At 44.1% G+C, this 23,870-nt stretch overlaps 1 protein-coding gene across 1 annotated transcript in view; it reads right to left on the bottom strand.

Annotated features, from left to right (window-relative positions):
• Nucleotides 1–230, bottom strand: part of LOC125998781 (CREB-binding protein-like) — a 73,934-nt gene extending 73,704 nt beyond the window's left edge. The window contains 1 exon segment of the mRNA XM_049766848.1: nt 91–230. Within this exon segment, the coding sequence (XP_049622805.1) occupies nt 91–230 (140 nt within the window).
• Between the last annotated feature and the right edge of the window lie 23,640 nt (nt 231–23,870).

Here is a 23,870-nt window from a genome sequence, read left to right as displayed (position 1 = left end):
TCTCCACCCTGTGCCCTTTCCACCCTAGTGCAGGGGGAAGGGCGGGGAAAGCTTGGGACCGCATCCAGGAGTGACCCTCCAGACACCCACCTTTTCTGTCTGCCTGGGCTTCCATCCTGGGAAGGCCTGGAGGCCGGAGTCAGAAGAGGGAATGGCTGGGGGCCTTTCAAGGCTCCAAGAACACCCAGGTTATGAAAAAGGCCTTCCACATGGGATCTCACCAAACCCATGAAGTCTTGAGCTAGTCTCCAGATCAAGAAAGGATCAATAGAGATCTAGGATCCAGGATCTGCCAACCTACACCCTGTGCCCTTTTCACCATAGTGCATGTGAATGGCGGAGAAAGCTTGGGACTCCATCCAAGTGGGACTCCCCCCCTCCCCCGCCAACAGGACCTTGTCTGACCACCCAGGCCTCGTCCTCAGGATGGCCTGGAGCCAGTGGGCAGAAGAGGGAATGGATGGGGTACTATTAAGGCTCCCAACGCACCCAAGTTAGGGAGAAGGCCTCCCCAAACCCCATGCCAGCTAGGGCTAGCCTCTAGATCAAGAAAGGATCGATAGAGAGCCAGAAGCCAGGATCTGCCCCCCCACCCTGTGTCTTACCCACCTTAGTGCAGGGGGAATGGCGGGAAAAGCTTGGGACCCCATTCAGGAGGGACTCCCCAACACACATTTGGCTGGCCACCACAGCTGCCACCCCATTAAGGCCTGGAGGCTGGTGGCAGAAGATGTGAAGGCTGGGGCCCATTAGACTCCCAGCGCACCCAAGTTAGGGAGAAGGCCTTCCACATGGGGTCTCCCCAAATCCCATGCCGGCTAGAGCTAGACTCCAGATCAAGAAAAGATCAATTGAGAGCCGGAATCCTGGACTTGATCGCCCTCCACCCTCTGCCCTTCCCACCCTACTGCAGGGAAAAGAGTGGGGAAAGCTTGGGACCCCTTCCAGGAGGGACCTCTCCATCATCCACCTGTCTGGCTGCCTGGCTGCCACCTCAGGAAGGCCTGGATGCTGGGGGCAGAAGAAAGGAAAGCTGTGGCCTAGTAAGGCTCCCAGCTCACCCAAATAAGGGAGAAGGCCGTCCACATGGGGTCTCCTCAAGCCCTGCCTACTAGAGCTAACATCCATATCAAAAAAGGATCGATGGAGAGCCAGAAGCCAGGACATGATCGCCCTCAACCCTGTGCGCTTCCCACCCTAGTGCAGGGGGAAGGGCGTAGAAATTTTGGAACGCCATTCAGGAGGGACCCCCCCGACACAAACCATGTCAAGCAGCTTGCACTGCCACCCCAGGAATGCCTGGAGGCCGGAGGCAGAAGAGGAGATTGCTGGGGGGCCTATCAAGGCTTACAGCGCACCCAAGTTAGAGAGAAGTCCATCCACATGGAGTCTCCCCAAACCCCATGCAGGCTAAAGCAGCCTCCAGATTAAGAAAGGATTGATACAGAGCCAGAAGCCAGGATCTGCCCCCCTACACACTGTGTCCTTCCCACCCTAGTGCAGAGGGAAGGGCTGGGAAATCTTGGGACCCCATCCAGGAGGGACCACACTGACACCCACCTTCTCTGGCTGCCTAGGCGGCCACCCCAGGAAGTCCTGGAGACCGGGGTCAGAAGAGGGTATGGCAGTGGGCCTATCAAGGCTCCCAGGGGACCCAAGGTAGGGAGAAGGCCTTATAAACCCCATGCCAGATAGAGCTAGCCTGGAGATCAAGAAAGCATCGATAGAGTGCCAGAAGTCAGGATCCGCTCGCCCTCCAACCTGTAACCTTCCCACCCTAGTGCAGGGAGAAGGACAGGGAAACCTTGGACCCCATCCAGGAGGGACCCATCTGACACCCACCATGTCTGTCCACTTGGGCTGCCAACCCAGGAAGGCCTGGAGGCCGGGATCAGAAGAGGGGACGGCTGGGGACCTTTCAAGTCACCCAGCGCACCAAGATAATAAGAAGGCCTTCCATATGTGTTCTCCCCAAACCCCATTCTGGCTAGATCTAGACTCCAGGTCAAGAAAGGATCTATAGAGAGCCAGAAATCAGGATCTTCCCCCCTCCACCCTGTGCCCTTCCCAACCTAGTGCAAGGGGAAGGGCGAGGAAATCTTGTGACCTCATCCAGGAGGGACCCCTCCAAAACCCACCTTGTATGGCTGCCTGGGCTGCCACCCCAGGGAAGCCTGGAGGCTTGGGTCAGAAGAGGGGACGCTGGGGACCTTTCAAGTCTCCCAATGCACCCAAGTTAAGAAGGCCTTCCATATGGGGTCTCCCCAAACCCCATGCCAGCTAGAGCTAACCTCCATATTAATAAATGATCTATAGAAAGCCAGATGCCAGGACCTGATCGCCCTCTATCCTGTGCAATTCCCACTCTAGTGCAGGGGGAAGGGCGGGGAAAGCTTGGGACCCCATTCAGGAGGGGCCCCTCCGACACCCACCTTGTCTGCCCGACTGGGCTGCCACCCAAGGAATGCCTGGAGGCCGGGAGCAGAAGAGAGGACGACTGTGGCCTATTAAGACTCCCAGAGCATCCAAGTTAGGGAGAAGGCCTTCCACATCAGGTCTTCCCTAATCACTTGCCGGCTAGAGCTAGACTCCAGATCAAGAAAGGATATAGAGAGAGGCAGAAGCCAGGATCTTCACACTCTCCACCCTGTGCCTTTCCCACCCTACTGCTGGAAGAAGGGTGTGGAAAGCTTGTGACCCCATCCAGGAGAACCCCCTTGTCACCCACCACTTGACTGGCTGCCTGTGCTGCCAACCCAGGAAGGCCTGGAGGCCAGGGACAGAAGATGGAATGGCTGGGGGCCTTTCAAGTCTCCCAGCACACCAAGATAAGAAGGCCTTCCACATGGGGTCTCCCCAAACCCCATGCTGGCTAGAGCTAGCCTCCAGATCAAGAAAGGATCAATAGAGAGCCAGAAGCCAGGATCTCCCCCCTCCACCCTGTGCTCTTCCCACCCTAGTGCAGGGGAAAGGGAAGGTAAATCTTGGGACCCCATCCAGAAGGGACCCCCTGATACCCACCTAGTCTGGCCACCTCGGCTGCCACCCCATTAAGGCCTGGAGGCCGGGGAAGTAGAGGGGATGTCGGGGGCGTATTAGACTCCCAGTGCCCAAGTTCACGTGAAGGACTTCCACATGGAGTCTCCCCAATCACTTGCCGGCTAAAGCTACCCTCCAGATCAAGAAAGGATCTATAGAGAGCCGGAAGCCCAAACTGCTGGCTCTCCACCCTGTGCCCTTTCCACCCTAGTTCAGGGGGAAGGGCAGGGAAAGCTTGGGACCGCATCCAGGAGGGACCACCGAAGACACCCAACTTTTCTGTCTGCCTGGGCTGCCATCCTGGGAAGGCCTGGAGGCCGGAGTCAAAAGAGGGGATGGCTGAGGTCCTTTCAATGCTCCCAGAGCACCAGGTTATGAAGAAGGCCTTCCACATGGGATCTCACCAAACCCTATGCTGGCTTGAGCTAGTCTCCAGATCAAGAAAGATCAATAGAGATCTAGGACCCAGGATCTGCCCGCCCTCCACCCTGTGCCCTTCCCACTATAGTGCACATGAAGGGCGGGAATAGCTTGGGACTCCATCCAGGTGGGACTCCCCCCCAACATGACCTTGTCTGGCCCCCCAGGCCTCTACCACAGGATGGCCTGGAGCCAGGGGCAGAAGAGGGGATGGTTGGGGGCCTATTAAGGCTCCCAGCACACCCAAGTTAGGAAGAAGGCCTTCTACATGTGGTGTCCACAAACCCCATGCCAGCTAGAGCTAGCCTCCAGATCAAGAAAGGGTCGATAGAGAGCCAGAAGCCAGGACCTGATTGCCCTTCACCCTGTGCCCTTTCAACCCTAGTGAAGGGAGAAGGGTGGGGAAAGCTTGGGACCCCTTCCAGGAGGGACCTCTCCATCACCCACCTGTCTGGTCGCCTGGCTGCCACCCCAGGAAGTCCTGGATGCTGGGGGCAGAAGAAAGGAAGGCTGTGGCCTATTAAGGCTCCCAGCTCACCCAAGTAAGGGAGAAGGCTTTTCCTCATGGGGTCTCCTTAAACCCTGCCGACTAGAGCTAACCTCCATATCAAAAAAGGATTATGGAGATCCGAAGACAGGACTTGATCAACCACTACCCTGTGCCCTTTTCACCGTAGAGTAGGGGGAAGGGCGTGGAAAACCTGGGACGCCATCCAGGAGGGACCCCCCAACACCCACCATGTCAGGCCCCCTGGGCTGCCACTCCAGTAATGCCTGGAGGCCGGGGGAAGAAGAGGGAATGGCTGGGGGCCTATCAAGGCTCCCAGCGCACCCACATTAGAGAAAAGTCCATCCACATGGGGTCTCCCCAAACCCCATGCAGGATAGACTAGCCTCCAGATCAAGAAAGGATTGATACAGAGCCGGAAGCCAGGATCTGCCCCGCTCCAGCCTGTGCTCTTCCCACCCTAGTGCGGAGGGAAGGGCGGGGAAATCTTGGGACCCCATCCAGGATGGACCCCACCGACACCCACTTTGCTGGCTGCATGGGCTGCCAACTCAGGAAGGCCTGGACGCTGGGGTCAGAAGTGGGGATGGCAGTGGGCCTATCAAGGCTCCCAGGGGACCCAAGGTAGGGATAAGGCCTTCTAAACTCCATGCCAGGTAGAGCTAGCCTGGAGATCAAGAAAGCATCGATATAGAGCAGAGCGGAAGCCAGGATCTGCCCGTCCTCCAACCTGTACCCTTCCCATCCTAGTGCAGGGAGAAGGGCGGGGAAATCTTGGGACCCCATCCAGGAGGGACCTCTCCAACACCCACTTGTCTGTCCACATGGACTGCCAAACCAGGAAGGCCTGGAGGCCAGGGTCAGAAGAGGGGACGGCTTGGGACCTTTCAAGTCTCCCAGAGCACCAAGATAAGAAGAAGGCTTTTCACATGGGGTCTCCCCAAACCCCATGCTGGCTAGAGGTAGCCTCCAGATCAAGAAAGGCTCTATAGAGAGACAGAAGCCAGGATCTGCACCCCCACCCTGTACCCTTCCCACCCTAGTGTAGGGAGAAGGGCGGGGAAATCTATGGACCCCATCCAGGAGGGACCCTACCGACACCGACCTTCTCTGGCTGCCTGGGCTGCCACCCCAAGAAGGACTAGAGGCTGGGGAAAGAAGAGGGGATGGCTGGGGGCTTATCAAGTCTCCCAGTGCACCCATGTTAGGGAAAAGGCCTTCTACATGGGGTCTCCCCGAACCCCAAGCCATCTATAGCTAGCCTCCAGATCAAGAAAGGATTGATAGAGAGCTGGAAGCCAGGATCTGCCTGCCCTCCACCCTGTGCTCTTCCCACACTAGTGCAGGGGACTGGCGGAAAAACTTGGGTCCCTATCCAAGAGGATCCCCACTGACACCAACCTTGTTTGGCTGCCTGGACTCCCACCCCAGGAAGGCCTGAAGGCTGGAGTCAAAAGAGAGGACGGTTGGGGGCCTATAAAGGCTCACAATGCACCCAACTTAGGGGAGAAGGCCTTCTCCGTGGGGTCTCCCCAAACCCCATGCTGGCTAGAGCTAGCCTCCGGATCAAGAAAAAATCAATAGAGAGCCGGAAGCCAGGATCTGCCTGCCCTTCACCCTGTGCCCTTCCCACCCCAGTGCAGGGGGAAGGGCGGGGAAAGCTTGGGACCCCATCCAGGAGGGACCCCACCAACACCCACCTTCTCTGGCTGCCTGGGCGGCCACCCCAGGAAGGCCTGGAGACCGGGGTCAGAAGAGGGTATGGCAGTGGGCCTATCAAGGCTCCCAGGGGACCCAAGGTAGGGAGAAGGCCTTCTAAACCCCATGCTGGGTAGAGCTAGCTTGGACATCAAGAAAGCATTGATAGAGAGCCGGAAGCCAGGATTTGCCCGCCCTCCAACCTGTACCCTTCCCAACCTAGTGCAAGGAGAAGGGCAGGGAAATCTTGGGACCCCATTCAGGAGGGACCCTTCCAATACCCACCTTGTCTGTCCGCCTGGGCTGCCAACCCAGGAAGGCCTGGAGGCCAGGGTCAGAAGAGGGGACATCTGGGGACCTTTCGAGTCTCCCAGCGCACCAAGATAAGAAAAATGCCTTCCATATGTGTTCTCCCCAAACCCCATGCCGGCTAGTGCTAGCCTTCAGATCAAGAAAGGATCTATAGAGAGCCGGAAGCCAGGTTTTTCCCCCCTCTGCACTGTCCCCTTACCACCCTAGTGCAGGGGGAAGGGTGGGGAAATCTTAGGAGCCCATCCAGGAGGGACCCCACTGACACCCACTTTGTCTGGCTGCCTGGGCTACCACCCCAGGAAGGCCTGGAGGCCAGGGGCAGAAGAGGGGATGTCTGGGGGCCTATAAAGACTCCCAGGACACCCAAGTTAGGGAGAAGACCTTCGACATGGGGTCACCCCAAACCTTATGCTGACTAGAGCTAGACTCCAAATCAAGAAAGAATCGATAGAGAGCCGGAACCCAAGACCTGATCGCCCTCCACCCTGTGCCCTTCCCACCTTAGTGTAGGGGGAAGGACGGGGAAGCTTGTGACCCCATCCAGGAGGGACCCCTCCGAACCCCACTTTGTCTGGCTGCCTGGGCTCCTTCCCCAGGAAGGCCTGGAGGCCGGGGTCAGAAGAGGAGAAGGCTGGGGGCCTATCAACGCAACCAGCACACCCAAGTTGGGGAGATGGCGTTCTACATGGTGTCTCCCCAAACACCATGCTGGCTAGAGCTAGCCTCCAGATCAAGAAAGGATCGATAGAGAGCCTGAAGCCAGGATCTGCCTGCCCTCCACCCTGTGTCTTTCCCACCCTAGTGCAGGGGGAAGGGCGGGAAAAGCTTGGGACACCATCCAGGAGAAAACCCCCGTCACCCATTTGTCTGGCTGCCTTAGCTGCCACCTCATTAAGGCCTGGAGGCCGGAGCCAGAAGAGAGGGCCTATTATACTCCCAGCGCACCCAAGTTAGGGAGAAGGGCTTCTACATGGGCTCTCCCCAAAGCCCATGCCAGCTAGAGCTAGCCTCCAGAACAAGAAAGGATCGATAGAGAGCCGGAAGCCAGGATTTTCCCCCCTCCACCCTGTGCCCTTACCACCCTAGTTCAGGGAGAAGGGTGGGGAAAGCTCGGGACCCCTTCCAGGAGGGACCTCTCCAACACCCACCTATCTGGTCACCTGGGCTGCCACCCCAGGAAGGCCTGGATGCTGGGGGCAGAAGAAAGGAAGGGTGTGGCCTATTAAGGCTCCCAGTTCACCTAAGTAAGGGAGAAGGCTTTCCACATGGGGTCTCCTCAAACCCTGTCAACTAGAGCTAGCGTCCATATCAAGAAAGGATCGATAGAGAGCCGGAAGCCAAGCTTGGGATGCCATCCAGGAGGGACCCCCTACAGCCACCATGTCAGGTGCCTGGGCTCCTACCCAGGAAGGCCTGGAGGCCAGGGGGAGAAGAGGGGATGGCTGGGGGCCTATCAAGGCTCCCAGCACACCCAAGTTAGAGAGAAGTCCATTCACATGGGGTTTCCCCAAACCCCATGCATGCTAGAGCTAGCCTCCAGATCAAGAAAGGATCGATAGAAAGCCAGACACCAGGACCTGAATACCCTCTACCCTAAGCCCTTCCCACCCTAGTGCAGGGTGATGGGCAGGGAAAGCTTGTGACCCCTTCTCGGAGGGACCCCACCTTGTCTGGCCGCCTGGGATGCCACCCCAGGAAAACCTGGAGACCTGCGGCAGAAGAGAGGACGACTGTGGCCTATTAAGGCTCCCAGCGCACCCAAGTTAGGGAAAAGGCCTTCTACATGGGGTATCCCCAAACCCCATGCCAGCTAGAGCTAGCCTCCAGATTAAGAAAGCCTGGATATTTCTTTGAAAATTGACAGTTGGATGAACAAATGTGTTAAATTGCTTGAATACTTGCAATTCAAATTTTTTTCTATTAAGTTTTGGAAAACATTTCAGTATAGAATTTTCCACTAGGGGCCAGAGAGATAGCATAAAGTAAGGCGTTTGCCTTTCATGCAGAAGGTCATCGGTTCAAATCCTGGCATCCCATGTGGTCCCCCGTGCTTGCCAGGAGCAATTTCTGAGCATGGAGCCAGGAGTAACCCCTGAGCACTGCCGGGTGTGACCCAAACACCACAAAAATATAAGTTTCCACTAGATATTTTATTAACTTAATGATTATAGTTTATGCCACCTATTTACAATAATATTAATGTTTATAGTTGTGATGTACAAAATCGCCACACCTCACTACCACCAAAGTACTCATAAACGTTCCTCTTCATTCACATACCAGAGTCTACCCCTAGCTTGTTATTCCAATTTTTGAAAACCAGGACAAGGATGGTATCATCTCAAACTTTTTATTCCTCACATGATACTCCTTATCTCTTTTGTTTATATAGCACAGATGAGTGAGGTCATCTTTTAATTATATTGCTAATACTAATTTTTACATAAAATGGATATTTTCTAGTTTTATCATGAATTCAACTAACTAATATTCTTTTTTTCTTATTGTTGCATAGTGTTAAAGTATCTTTTGTGTGTGTGTACTCTAGGTTCTTTAAAAATATTTTTGTTTTGTTTTGAAGCCATAAACAATTGTGCTAAGGGATTTCTTCTGGCTTTGCGCTTATAAATTTCTCCAAGCAGACTTTAGAGGTCATATGGGATGCCAAGGACTGAACCTGGGTTGATTGCATCAAGTGAGGGCATTCCCACCACCAGTGCTGTCCTCCCACCAGTAGGGTGACTTTTTTAAATTGACAATACAGAATTCTATTAGTTTGATTTAATCCCAATTATTTATTTTTGCTTTTTTTTATAATCCTCATATTTCGTTTTCTTTTTTTTAATTTATATAAACACCTTGATTACATACATGATTGTGTTTGGGTTTCAGTCATGTAAAGAACACCACCCATCACCAGTGCAACATTCCCATCACCAATGTCCCAAGTCTCCCTCCTTCCCACCCGACCCCCGCCTGTACTCTAGACAGGCTCTCCATTTTCCTCATACATTCTCGTTATTAGGACAGTTCAAAATGTAGTTATTTCTCTAACTAAACTCATCACTCTTTGTGGTGAGCTTCCTGAGGTGAGCTGGAACTTCCAGCTCTTTTCTTTTTTTGTGTCTGAAAATTATTATTACAAGGGTGTCTTTCATTTTTCTTAAAACCCATAGATGAGTGAGACCATTCTGCGTTTCTCTCTCTCTCTCTCTGGCTTATTTCACTCAGCATAATAGATTCCGTGTACATCCATGTATAAGAAAATTTCATGACTTCATCTCTCCTGACAGCTGCATAATATTCCATTGTGTATATGTACCACAGTTTCTTTAGCCATTCGTCTGTTGAAGGGCATCTTGGTTGTATCCAGAGTCTTGCTATGGTAAATAGTGCTGCAATGAATATAGGTGTAAGGAAGGGGTTTTTGTATTGTATTTTTGTGTTCCTAGAGTATATTCCTTGGAGTGGTATAGCTGGATCTTATGGGAGCTCGATTTCCAGTTTTTGGAGGAATCTCCATATCCATAAAGGTTGAACTAGACGGCATTCCCACCAGCAGTGGATAAGAGTTCCTTTCTCTCCACATCCCCGCCAACACTGTTTATTCTCATTCTTTGTGATGTGTGCCATTCTCTGGGGTGTGAGGTGGTATCTCATCGTTGTTTTGATTTGCATCTCCCTGATGATTAGTGATGTGGAGCATTTTTTCATGTGTCTTTTGGCTATGTGTATTTCTTCTTTGTCAAAGTGTCTGTTCATTTCTTCTCCCCATTTTTTGATGGGGTTAGATGTTTTTTTTTTTCTTGTAAAGTTCTGTCAGTGCCTTGTATATTTTGGAGATTAGCCCCTTATCTGATGGGTATTGGGTGAATAGTTTCTCCCACTTAGTGGGGGGCTCTTGTATCCTGGGCACTATTTCCTTTGAGGTGCAGAAGCTTCTCAGCTTAATATATTCCCATCTGTTAATCTCTGCTTTCACTTGCTTGGAGAGTGCAGTTTCCTCCTTGAAGATATTTTTGCTTTTTTGAAGTTGAATCTCTATACCATAGGAACCAGTATCATGTTTTCTTGCTATCTTTAGTTTTGGAGTTTGTTGTTTTGTTTTTAAGGCATTGTGATTTACAAAGCTGTTAATAAGAGTCTCAGACATTCACTCTTCCAATTCCAAACCCATCCATAGTGTCAGTGTTCTTCCACCAATGTGATCAGGTCCATTTGCCTTTGTCTTGAAGTTATTGTGATTATATATATATACACTTACATCCAATTTTAACTTTCAATCAAGTGAGTCTCCTCTTTATTCTAGACCTTACTTTTTCCCCCTTTCTTTCCTACATCTATTTTTCAGATCTATTATTTTTTCAGTTCTAGATTTATTTGCTTCTTTTTTTGCTTGTTTGTTTTGTTTTGTTTTAGGGCCACACACTGCAGTGCTCTGCACTCAAAAATAGCTCCTAGTAGAGTCGGAAAAAATGTGGGATGCCAGGGATTGAGCCTAGTTCTGTCCTAGGTCAGCAATGTACAAAGTAAATGCCCTAACACTGTGCTGTCACTCCGGCTCCCCTTTAGTTTTCTGACATAGTTGGTGTTAGTGCACATATATTTTTCAAAGAAAAATATCTGATTCATATGTGGAGTTTTTTTCCATTCCAGAAACTAGTACCTATCAGGATTGTGTTTTTTCCAACTCTTGTTGATTTTATTGGCGATATGTGGTTAGGAATAAAATCCAATATTGCAGACATCTTTGTGCTTTCTAATATAGAAGATGCCAACAGGGAGCTATATTTTTTTCAATGTAGAGTTATGTCAGCTCTCACGAAACTTTTAGAATTTGAACCCATTTGCATATTATATTTGGTATATATGCTTCTAACAGAAGCTTCTAACTAGAGACTTTCCTGTTTTCTGTTAATTTAAACAGTAATTTTTATTTATTTTCTCATCATTGTCACTTTTTGTGTGCAAAAGGTAGGCTCTATATTGGCATTTATTTAATCAGTTCTCCATCTTCTCAAGGAGGAAAATATCAAAAAAAGCAATCAACAAGTTACATTGTTTTAAAATTATGAACCAATACTGCAAAATATCCACTCATTACTAAATTCATTTCTATTATTATAATCTAGTAGTGAGAATGAACTATTTAATACATTTTTATCACTGTATTAATGAGTTTTGTGATTTTGTTTTATTTTAATCTCTAACAGAAATTTCACCCCAATCAGGGCTTTCTTATTGAAAATTATAATAAGGAGATTTTCCAAGTAGTTGGTAGATTGGTTTCTATTTATTTTTTTCCTAGTAGCGACAATTTTCTAAGCTGTGACATAACAAAAGCTCCTGCCAGTTCTGATAAACTGAAAAGACAATTGAAGTAACTTGTCAATTAGAAAAAATACAGCAAATAATTGTGCTTTATGACATTAACTTTTCATTTTTAAACCAAAACTTAGAGTTTATTTATAAAAGTTCAGGTTCTCTTACAAAAAAGTCAGTAGGAAGTTTCTATAATTTAAATGGTTAAATAGTTTTTATTGCTTGTACTAAAAAAGCACTTTCCAAGATTGAATAAATGTTTTCTTTCAGTCTTCTGTTCTCTTTTCCTCTATCCCTCTATAGATCTCACACATTCTTGTTTGGCTATTTCTCTTTTACATTTTTTTTTTTTTGTTTTTTGGGTCAGACCCGGCGGCGCTCAGGAGTTACTCCTGGCTCTCTGCTCAGAAATAGCTCCTGGCAGGCACGGGGACCATATGGGACACCGGGATTCGAACCAACCACCTTTGGTCCTGGATTGGCTGCTTGCAAGGCAAACTCCACTGTGCTATCTCTCCGGGCCCCTCTTTTACATTTTTGGGGGCCATATTCGATGACACTAAGGGGTTACTCCTAGCTTGGGGGACCATATGGGATGCCGGCGGATCAAACCACAGTCCGTCGTAGGCTACCACCACTCCGTGCCACACTCTGGCCCCTCTTTTTTATTTTTTTTGCCTCACTTTCATATATAGGTACTGAAGAAATTGTAATGGACATTTGAAGAAAAATTTTATTGTGGTAGGTGATAGGTGAAGGTATAGCACAGCTGTCAACAAGATTAAATAGACCAGTACTGGTAAAACCTGTGATAGAGCAATTTTTCAATATTGAAACTGTGTAAATTAAAAAATACCAACTAAATAAGAATACCCAAAGGTGATGTATATATATACATACATATATACATATATACATGCATGCATACATATATACAGCACGTGCTACAACAAAGAAGTAAAATATACTCACTCGAATTTTGCCAACAATTCAAAAGGAGACAGAGTAGAAAGAAAATTTTATAGTGAGTAAAAGGGAGTACTTCAGTTCTTGCCTTTCTGATTTGACTGAAAGTGTGGTTTAAATTTCTACAATCTAATTAGTCGCAGACTGGCTTCATGTTGGAGATATACGGAAATATAAGGCATAAGAAGACAAAAAAAAAAGACAAAAACTAAAACAAAGGCAAAAGGGAAAAAGAAAAAAGGAACTAGGAGGGGTCCGTGTAGGTGTTATAAATTTCTCTTTAGAAGGAGAAAGGAAAAAAAAGAAGAAAAGGGCAACAAAACAAGGAAAACAAACAAAAACAATAGAGCAGTAATAACAAAAGTACAAAAATAACAAACCAAAAAAGACAAAACAAAACAAAGAAAACAAGAAAAACAAACTTAAACCATCCACTACTTAAGAAGGTATGTGTTTCTTCTTTCTTCTTCTTCTTCTTCTTCTTCTTCTTCTTCTTCTTCTTCTTCTTCTTCTTCTTCTTCTTCTTCTTCTTCTTCTTCTTCTTCTTCTTCTTCTTCTTCTTCTTCTTCTTCTTCTTCTTCTTCTGTTGCATATGCACAGTAAATATTGGTGAATTCTTGTCTAAGAGATAGAGGGTTTCTCCCCCCTTCTTACAGCATACTTTATCATTTAGGGTAACCTGCTGTACCTCCATCTCATATTGTAACGTGCCATATTTTTGCCTTAATTTTCAAATTACCTATTAGTAATTCCCCCTATTAGGCCATGAGGTTAATATTAACCTGTAAAACAAAAAATTTAAAAAATTTCTACTCATCTGTCTTGGCTCTCATTGCAGTTTATTAATATTTTGGTGGACTTTTTGTTCACTGGTCTTTTAGAAATGAGAACATAAGTGAAAAGTATTATGAGTTATTTTATAACTGTAATGTTTTTATTCTTTCCGTCCTTTGTTTTTTGGCGGGTTGGGCTACAACAAGACACCCAGTGACATTCAGGAGTTACTACTAGCTATGCACTCAGAAATCGCTCCTGGCTTGGGGGATCATATGTGACACCATGGATCAAACCCAGGTCCGTCCTGGGTCAGCCATGTGCAGGGCAATTGCCCTGCCTCTGTGCTATTGCTCCGGCCCTTCATTTCATCCTTGATGGGTAGTTTTGCTGAATATAATTTGAAATCACTATTACTTAGATTTTTCCTCCATAATCTCCTAGCTCTCTGTTTATTGCTGTTGAGTTCATTGTTGACACATAGTAACTTTTCCTTTTTTACTCAAAAGCATTTGTAATATTTCTATAAGCTATATTTATTTCTCATGTGAAATTACTTGGGCTATTACTTACAAGGCAATATTAATTTTACTGACCAAGGGCATATATTTTCCCTTTCAAATAACTTGATGGAATAATTGTAAGGTTTTTTCATTAATCACATTAAGTATAAAATCGCCTTTGTCTTCAACTCATATATGTATTAAGTCTGTTTCTGCACTGAAAATGATTGTCTTTAACGTGATAAATTTCTACCTCTAAGTTCTGCTTCCTATCTACCTCATTTCTTTAAAATATTATTCTTCCTTACTTTGTTCAATATTTGGGCCTTTAACCTTTTATTTCACAAATTAATAGGGCTTTAAAACATTCTAGTTCTCATTTTATAAAATACATAAAAGTTCCTTTTTCTTGGAGGATATGTGATTCTTGGACCCGTGCACATGTGACCTACCTCTCCCCTCTGAGTTGTGCACTTTCCTGCTTTCATGCTGGGTTGTGTACTAGGGCTCTCTTCACCTTTAGAGAAGTCCTGGTTCTGTTTTTCATGTTACTCATTACTTTTGCTTTCGTTCTTATCATCTCCCCTTTTCCTCAGTTTTTACAACTACAATTTATTTCTAAATTCCTTGTTGTCAAGGTAAAGAGTTCTTTACATATCTACTGAACCGATTGTATATATTTACCATCTTTTTTCTGAACATTTGCCTCTTTTTAGCCAGGTAAATTCTAGCTCTGTTGTAGATGACTAGAATGAATGAGGAGGGAAGGACATATAGAAAATTCCACCTCTATGTTCAATAAACCTTGACCACCTGTGGAAATTCCTGGTCTGAGTTCTGTCTAATTAAAGTCTGATTAAAGTCTTATACTTGCACCACTGCAATTTAGATACTCATGTCCCACCAACCATAGGAGGCAGTCTTCAAACTGCACCTGAATTCCACTTACACTGTGTGGTGCTGTGGTAACTGGACCCACCATTCACATGCTCAGGGAGCTATGGGTTCAAGCTGGTGTGAGAAATTGTTCTTTTTAGGAAAAGGAAAGTCAGCCTAACCTCTGAATAGGCATTTTAGAAATGTCATCTTCCCTTATAGAAAATAATTTCATGATGAGAAGAAACAGTAAAGCAAAATAATTGTAAAAAATTATTCAGATATTGAGGCTTGCTCTGCTTGCTTTAGCCTGGAAATTTTGATCCTCTCTGGCATCCTTCCCTGAGGGCTTGCTTCTCCAGCAGTGAGTCTTACCTGCCCAGAGACTGTGCATATAGCTGACTCTGCTGGGCATTTTAAGCACGGCAGACATCTTGAGGCTTTTCTCTGCTTGCCTCGGCCTGGAAACTTTGATCCTCTGTGGCATCATTCCCTGAGGGCTCGCTTCCCCTGAGGTGAGGCTTCCCTGCACAGGACTGTAATATAGCTAATTCTGCTGGGCATGTTAAGCATGGCAGACATCTTGAGGCTTTGTTCTGCTTGCTCTGGCCTGGAAACTTTGATCTTCTCTGGCATCCTTCCCTGAGGGCATGCTTCTCCTTAGACGAGTCTTTCCTGCCCATAGTCTGTTGATATAGCTGACTCTGCTGGGCCTTTTGAGCATGACAGACATCTTGAGGCATTATTCTGCTTGTTTTGGCCTGGAAATTTTGATCCTTTTGGTATTTTTCCCTGTGGACTCGCTTCTCCTGAGATGAATATTCATTCCCAGAGACTTTGGATATAGCTGAAGCTGCTGAGCCTTTGAAGTACAGCAGACATCTTGAGGCTTCACTCTGCTTGCCTCAGCCTAGAAACTTTGATCCTCTCTGGCATCCTTCCCTGAGTGTTCACTTCTCCTGAGGTGAGTCTTCTTGCCCACAATAGTTGGAGCCAGAGGAGCGCTGCTGCTTTTCTTCACCTCATGGCCATGCTCTCCTTCTAGCTGATGAATACCACTTTAACACTAGAAGAACCACAATGGGGAAACAACGCAGTCCAGCATCAGGCATAGAGAATGAATATGACAACTCTGATGTCCCTAAAATTGGCCAGCCACCTAGTTAGTCTCTCAGATATAGAATTTAGAGTAAAAATATTGATAATATTCACAGAACTCAAAGAAATAGATCTAGTTGAACAGAACACTAATAAGAATCAAGAGAGTATGATGATAGAAATAAAAAAAACCTCAAAACTGAAATAATAGGTCAAATAACAGGTCTGAATAACTCCGTAGATCAGGGGTCTTTAAAAATTTTAAAGTGGGGGCCGGATTACAGTCCCTTAGAGAGCTGGAGGGCTGGACAATATGAGCTACTAATTCCTACTCACACTGCACATATATTAAATAAATAAAATGAAAACCATTTATAAATAAACAGATCACGCACCAGTATTTCAATGGGAACTGTGGGCCTGCTTTTGGCTAATGAGATAATCAATGTCCAGTTCCATATTTGTTACTGCCATATGTAACAATTGATGGAAGTGGGCATCAGTTAATCTTGATTTGGTTGGAGATTTCAGATGTTTCATTTTTGAAAAAGTCTGTTCACAGGCATAACTGCTACCAAAGATGGTTACCATTTGAGTGCATGGTTCCTGATATTTGGATATGTCTCAGAGGGGAGAGATGCATAGAAATTCAAAAGGTTACTTGACTTAAATGCGTCCTTCAGAGAGTCACAATTCTGCAGTACAGCCAGTTCCATTTGGTAAATTGTAAGGACATTTTCAATCTCAACAGAAAATGAGTTACGAAAAAGCTATATGTCCTGTTCATGGAGATGAAGCTCTTTGAATCTAAATTGAAACTCCTTTTGCAACAATTCTAGTGAAGCCAGACATATTTTCTTTGGGAATGCAAGCAATTGTTTGTCCGCTGACAGGTTTTGAGTTGTTGGGAGATGACTGAAGTTTTCCTCCTGTACTTGTTTGATGAGAAGGCCTAATTTTACTTCAAATGTTTTCACATGCAATGCCATATCACAGATGAGTTTCCCCTTGCCTTGAAATTGCAGATTGAAACTGTTGAGTAGCTCTGTTATATCTGTCAGAAAGGCAAGGTGCCATTTCCATTCTGCATCATTGAGCTCTGGTACTTCTTGGCTTTTTGAAAGCAGAAAAGATGTAATCTGCGGAAGTAAGTCATAGAAACGTTTCAAAACTCCCCCTCTACTCAGCCAATGGACTTCTGTGTGGTATAGAACATCTTCATGGGAAGCATTTACCTCAGATAGAAATTCCTGAAATTGTCTGTGGTTTAGTGCATGAGTTCAAATGTAATTAACACAAGATACCACAATTTTCATAACAGAGTCCCACTTCAGTGATTTACAACACAGTGCTTGTTGGTGGATGAGGCAGTGTATGGCAATTGGATAAGGATGGTTATGTTTGTCTATCTCTTGTGTAATGTGAGTAATTACTCCTCTCTTAGACCCCACCATGCTAGGAGCACCATCAGTTGTTATACTGACTAGTTTAACCCAGTCCAGCTCCAAACCATTCACAGTTTGGCAAACCTTTTCAAATATATCCACTCCTGTGGTTGTACCTTTGATACTTTGCAGTGCAGCAAGCTCTTCTGTGACTTCAAAATACTCATTTGTCCCATGCATATAAATGAGAAGTTGAGCAGAATCACGAACATCATTGCTTTCGTCAAGAACCAAGGAAAAATAGCAAAGTTTCTTTGCAGAGTTTTGCAAATGGTGCAGCAAATTTTCTCCCATTTCTTCAATCCTTCATGTCATTGTAACTCCTGAAAGGCTCACTGTACTAAATAAATTGGTCTTCTCTGGACACATCTCTTTGGCAACAGAAATAAGGCATTCTTTAACAAATTCTCCCTCCACAAATCGTTTGCCATTGCACACTATTAGCTTGGCAACTTGAAAACTTGCCTACAGTGAGGAAGTATTTAACTGCTTCTGTTTCACAAAAGTATTTTGTTGAGTCGTCAGTGTATGTTTCAGTTGTAATATTTTATCTTTTCTCACTTCTCCAACCAAATGATCATATTTATCTTTATGCTGAGTTTGATAGTGGCCTCGCAAATTGTATTGTTTGAACACAGCAACTATATTCTGGCATATCAGACACACAGCTTTTTCTTTGTACCACATAAAAAGTAATCGTAAGTCCACTGTTCTTTGAATATCCTACACTCGCCGTCAATTTTTCTTTTTCTTGACATCATTGTTTCCTAGGGATTTCAAACTGATATTAGTGAAATACAAATATGTGTGTATATATACACACAGTTTATGAACCCCCATTAGTCCCTGATGTGAACACTTACCCCTTGCAAGCTTTTCTAAGCAGATCAGTTCAGTCCCTGATAGTTCAGTTAATTGATATATTCAGAATCAGCATGTGAACACTGAAAAGGAATTGCAAAATGCATATAAAATTTTCAATGTAACCCCTTTAAAATACTTCAGCATCGAACCCCTAATTTTCCACATGGGCAATTCGGCACCGAACCCCTAACCTCCCAACCACTGCCCACCCCCTAACTTTGACTTCAGCACTGAATGCCTCACCACCCCCAAAAGGGAATTTTCATATGAGTCACCCACAGCCCAATCTGGCAGAAACCCCCATCTGGCAAAAATTTATTTCTATGGCACTTTTGACTGACCTTTGGCAGTGGAGGGAGTGGAGGAAAACCTCACTGACAGGCAGGCACAGCACACAGACTCCACATTGCCTGGGGGTGGAACAAGCGCCTTTTTACATCATATAGTCACCCACATGTGGTACTCCTCGCCAAGCAGGGTCCAGCACCCTCCAGTGACATCATCAGCAACATGCGCCAGGTGCAAGGGTGCATCAGTGTCCCACTCAACACCGCCCTCACGCCCACCCTCCCAGCACACAACATGCCATGGGCGAAGGCACTTGACATCATTCCTGAGAAACCATGACACTGAGTGTATATGCTGGCAGGTATCTTGGCAACCAAACAGTGCTCACTGCTGGTGGGCCGGATCAGACTCCTCTGCAGGCCGTAATTTGAAGACCCCTGCTGTAGATGAATGAAGAAAACTTAATGAAAAGCCTCTCTAACAGGGTAACAGCCGCTGAGGATTGAATTAGTGAGCTGGAAGAGGATATGCATAACAACTCCATACAGCAGAAGAGATTGGAAAAAAGTTTTAAAGCAAATGATCAGACAATGGAAAAGTTACTCAAAGAATGTGAACACATGAAAACAGAAAAAACATTGGAGTCACAGAGACCCAGGAAGTAAATCTCCAGGAAGAATCAACAGTCAAGTACATCATCACAGAAAAACTACCAGAGCTAAAAAATACATGTGACCAAACCCTGCATGCCCAAAGAATACCAGCTAAATGAGACCCCAGAAAAAACACCCCAAGACACATAATAGACACAATGATGAATACCACAGATAGAGACAGAATACTGAAAGCAGCATGATCAAAAAGGGAAATTACATTCAAGGGAGCATCCTCATATTTACAGCATCATGTCACAAGAAGACTCATGTCCAGAAGCAGTGGTGGGACATAGTGACAAAACTTAATGAAATAAATGCTTCGCCTTGAATACTGCACTCAGCAAAACTCACTTTCAGGTTTGAAGAAAGTATACATAGCTTCACAAATAATCAACAGCTCAGAAACTTTACAGACTCAAAACCAGCCTTAAAAAGAAATACTGAAAGGTTTATTTTAAGACATGACTTACCAATAGACACACCAAACTTTTACACAAAGATGGCACTAAATCCTATGACAATTATATCTCTCAATGTCAATTGACTAAATGCACCCATTAAGAGACACAGAGTGGCTAATGAATAAAAAAACTGAATCCAACTTTCTGCTGCCTACAAGAAACACATCTAAATAGTCATAGAAAACATGGACCCAAAATAAAAGGCTGAAGGAAAATCATCCAAGCAAACAACACCTTTAAAAAAGCTGAAGTGGCCATACTAATATCAGATGACACAAACTTTATATTCAGAAAATTGTAAGGGAAAAATTTGGACATTTTGTACTAATCAAGGTATATATAGAGCAGGGAGAAATCACTCTCCTAAAATATATGCACCCAATGAGAAACCAGGAAAGTATTTAATACAATTATTGACAAATATGAAAAAGGATATAATAATAAAACAATAATTGTGGGAAAACTCAACATGGCCCTTTCCACACTTGATTGGTCAACCAAATTGAAATCCAACAAAATATACTATACCTGAAAAGAGAAATGGAAGAAAGAGGCCTAGTTTATATTTATATATATCCCCAGAAACCTGGATATACATTCTTCTCCAATGTACATGGGTCATTCTCCAGGATAGACCACATGAGACATATAAAACATACCTGCATAAATCCTCTTGGACAGAAAGTACAAAGGGACAAAGAAAAAAACTATAACACCTGGAAATTAAACAGCATGCTACTGAACAACCAGTGGGTCCGAGTTGAAATCAAAGAGGAAATAAAACATTTCCTGGAAACAAATGACAATGAAGAAACAAACTATCAGATTCTATGGGACACAGCAAAAGAGGTACTGAGAGGAAAATTTATAGATTTGCAAGCACACAACAGGAAGTAAGAAGGAGCATACCTCAACAGCTTAATGATGTAGCTTATAGAATTAGAAAATGATCAACAAAAGGAACCAAAAACAGAGAGAATGAAAGCTCAGAGCAGAAATCAATGAAGTGAAAACCCAAAAAATAACCAGAAAGATCAATGAAATCAGACGTTGGTTTCTTGAAAAAATAAACAAGATTAATAGACCTTTGGCAAACCTCACAAAGAAAGAGAGGTAGAGAAACTTGTTAACCGATATCAGAAACGAAAAGGGGAAGATCACTACAGATACTGCATAGATTCATATGGTATTCCGAGACTACTTTGAGAAACTCTATGCCACTAAATATAAGAACCTGGAAGAAATGGATAATTTCTTGCACACTTATATTCTTCCAAGGTTGAATAAAGAGGACATAGCATATATAAACACTCCTGTCATTATTGAAAAAAGTAAAACCATAATAAAAAGTCAGTCCCAAAACAAAACCCAGCCTGGATGGATTCACGAATGAATTCTTTCAAAGCTTTCAAGAGGAACTACTACTAATCCTGGCCAGGAGCTTTCCTGAAATTGAAATAACAAGAACACTTCCAAACAGCTTTTATGAAGCCAACATTACCTAGATACTAAAACCAGATAGAGATGCTACCAAAAAAGAAAATTACAGACTAATATCCCTGATGAACACAGATGCAAAGATTCTCAACATAATCCTGGCAAATAGGATACAATGCCTCATCGAGAAGATCATTCACTACTATCAAGTAGGTTTTATTCCAGAAATGCATGACTTGTTTAGCATCCATAAATCTATCAACATAATACACAACATCAACAAAAAGAAAAATAAAATTCACATGATCATATCAATAGATGCAGAGAAGGCATTTGATAAGACCCAACACCTATTCTTGATCAAAACTCTCAGCAAGATGTGAATGAAAGTAGACTTTCTCAATCTGGTTAAGGCTATCTACCACAAGCCAATGGCAAATATTATCCTCAATGGAAAAAAAACTAAAAGAATTTTATCTAAATTTTGGTTCAAGACAAGGCTATCCACTCTCACCACTCCTCTTCAACATAGTACTGGAAGAACTTGCTATGATTAGGCAAGAAAAAGATATCAAGGGAATCCAGAGAGGAAAGGAAGAAGTCAAGCTCACACTGTTTGCAAATGACATTATATTCTACTTAGTAAACCCTAAAGACTATAACAAAATCTTCTAGAAACAATAGATTCATATAGCAAAGTGGCAGGCTACAAAAGTAGCACACAAAAATCAATTGCCTTTTTATATATCAATTATGACAGGGAAGATATGGAAATTAAGAAAACAACCCCATTCTCATTAGTGCCACAGAAACTCAAATATTTTGGAGTCAAACTAATATTGTGAAGGACCTATATAAAGAAAAATATAAAATCCTGCTCCAAGAAATAAGAGAGGATACCAGGAAATGGAAATACATACTATGATTATGGATTAGCAGGATTAACATCATAAAATTGCAATACTCCCAAAGCATTGTACAGATTTAACGCAATTCTCCTAAAGATACCCATGACAATCTTCAAGGAATTGGATCAAACACTGCTGAAATGTATTTGGAACAATAAACACCCTCGAATAGCTAAAGCACTATTGGGGAAGAGGAATATAGGAGGCATTACTTTCCCAAATTTTAAACTGTATTACAAAGCAATAGCTATCAAAGTAGTGTGATTTTGGAATAAAGACAGACCTCAGATCAGTGGAATAGACTTGAGTTCTCAGAGAATGTTCCCCCAACATACAATCTCCTAGTTTTTGATAAAGGAGCGAGAACTCCTTTATGGAGCAAGGAGAGCTTCTTCAACAAGTGGTATTGGCACAACAGGTTAGACACTTGCAAGAAAGCGAACTCAGACCCCCAGCTAACACCAGGTACAAAGATAAAATCCAAATGGATTAAAGACCTTGATATCAGATCTAAAATCATAAGGTATATAGAACAAACATGCCATGACATTGAGACTAAAGGCATGTTTAAGTAGGAAACAACACTCTCCAAACAAATGGAAGCAGACATAAACAGGTAGGACTATATTAAGCAGAGATGCTTCTGCACCTCAAAGGAAATAGTCCCCAGGATACAAGAGCCACCCACTGAGTGGGAGAAACTATCCATCCAATACCCATCAGATAAGGGACTATTATCCAAAATATACAAGGCACTGACAGAACTTTACAAGAAAAAAAACATCTAATCCTATTAAAAAATGGGGAGAATAAATGAACAGACACGTTGTAAAAGAAGAAATACAAATGGCCAAAAGCTCATGAAAAGATGCTCAACATCACCAATCATTAGGAAGACGCAAATCAAAACAACTTATGAGGTACCGTTTCATGTCACAGAGATTGGCACACATCACAAGGAATAAGAACAAGCAGTGCTGGTGCTGATGTGGAGAGAAAGGAACTCTTATTTACTGCTGCTAGGAATGCTGTCTAGTCCAACTTTTATGGAAAGCGATATGGAGATTTCCTTCAAAAACTGGAAATTGAGCTCCCATACTATCCAGCTATGCCACTCCTAGGGATATTCCCTAGAAACACAAAAATACAATAAAAATCCCTTCCTCATATCTATATTCATTGCCACGCTATTTACAATAGTGTGGAATAACTCTGAAAACAAACAAGATGCCCTTAAACAGAGGAATGACTAAAGAAACCCTGGCACATATACACAATGGTATATTATGCAGCCGTCAGAAAGATGAAGTCATGAAATTTTCCTATACATGGATGTACATTGAATCTATTATGCTGAATGAAATGAAAGACATTTTTTTGAATTAATTGTCAGAGACAAAAGAGAGGATGGTTGGAAGTTCCAGCTCATTTCATGAAGCTCATCACAAAGAGTGATGAGTGCTGTTAGAGAAATAACTACATTGAGAACTATCATAACAAAGTGAATGAATGAGGAAAGTAGAAAACCTGTCTCGAGTGCAGGTGAGGGTGTGGTAGAGAGGACGATGATTTGAGACATTGGAGATGGGAATTTTGCACTAGTGAAGAGGGTGGTGTTCTTTGAATGACTGAAATCTAACTACAATCATATTTGTCATCACGGTGTTTAAATAAAGATATTAATACAAATTATTTACAGAGAGGCCAGAGCTATACTGCAGTGGTAGGGAGTTTGCCTTGCACGTGGCTGATCTAGTACAGACCTTGGTTTGATTTCCCTGCTTCCCACATGGTCCCCCAAGCCAGGAGTGATTTCTGAGTGCATATCCAGGATTAACCCCTGAACGTCACAGGGTGTGGCCCCCAAAAATTATTCAGAAAAATGTGAGGGGAGATAAATAAATGTATGTGTTGATGAAAAAACACAGGATTTTCCAAGAATGAAAAACTGAAGAGAATGGCTTTGGTAAGGTTAAATAAAATTTCACCAAATTGTCTTGACCTGGAGTTCTCTACATACATAAAAATTAATCTGTAGTATTGACACAGGAAAAAATTATAGACTTTTTTGTTTCTTGCTTTTGTTTTAATTTTTATTTAGTCAATGTGAATTACAAAGTTACTTATGATTGGGCTTTGGGCATACAATGTTTGAACACACATCACTTCACCAGTGTCCACTTTTCTCCCATCTTCCTACTACCCACCAATCTGCTTCTACAAGAGGCACCTTTTGCTATGGGAATATTTGCACTGTGGTTCTTCTGTTGCTGAGAGGGTTTCATACATAACACT

Source organism: Suncus etruscus, chromosome X, assembly GCF_024139225.1.
Source record: "Suncus etruscus isolate mSunEtr1 chromosome X, mSunEtr1.pri.cur, whole genome shotgun sequence".
Lineage (NCBI taxonomy): Eukaryota > Metazoa > Chordata > Mammalia > Eulipotyphla > Soricidae > Suncus > Suncus etruscus.
Note: the sequence above shows the minus strand (reverse complement) of the source record. Positions and strands in the feature narration are given on the sequence as shown.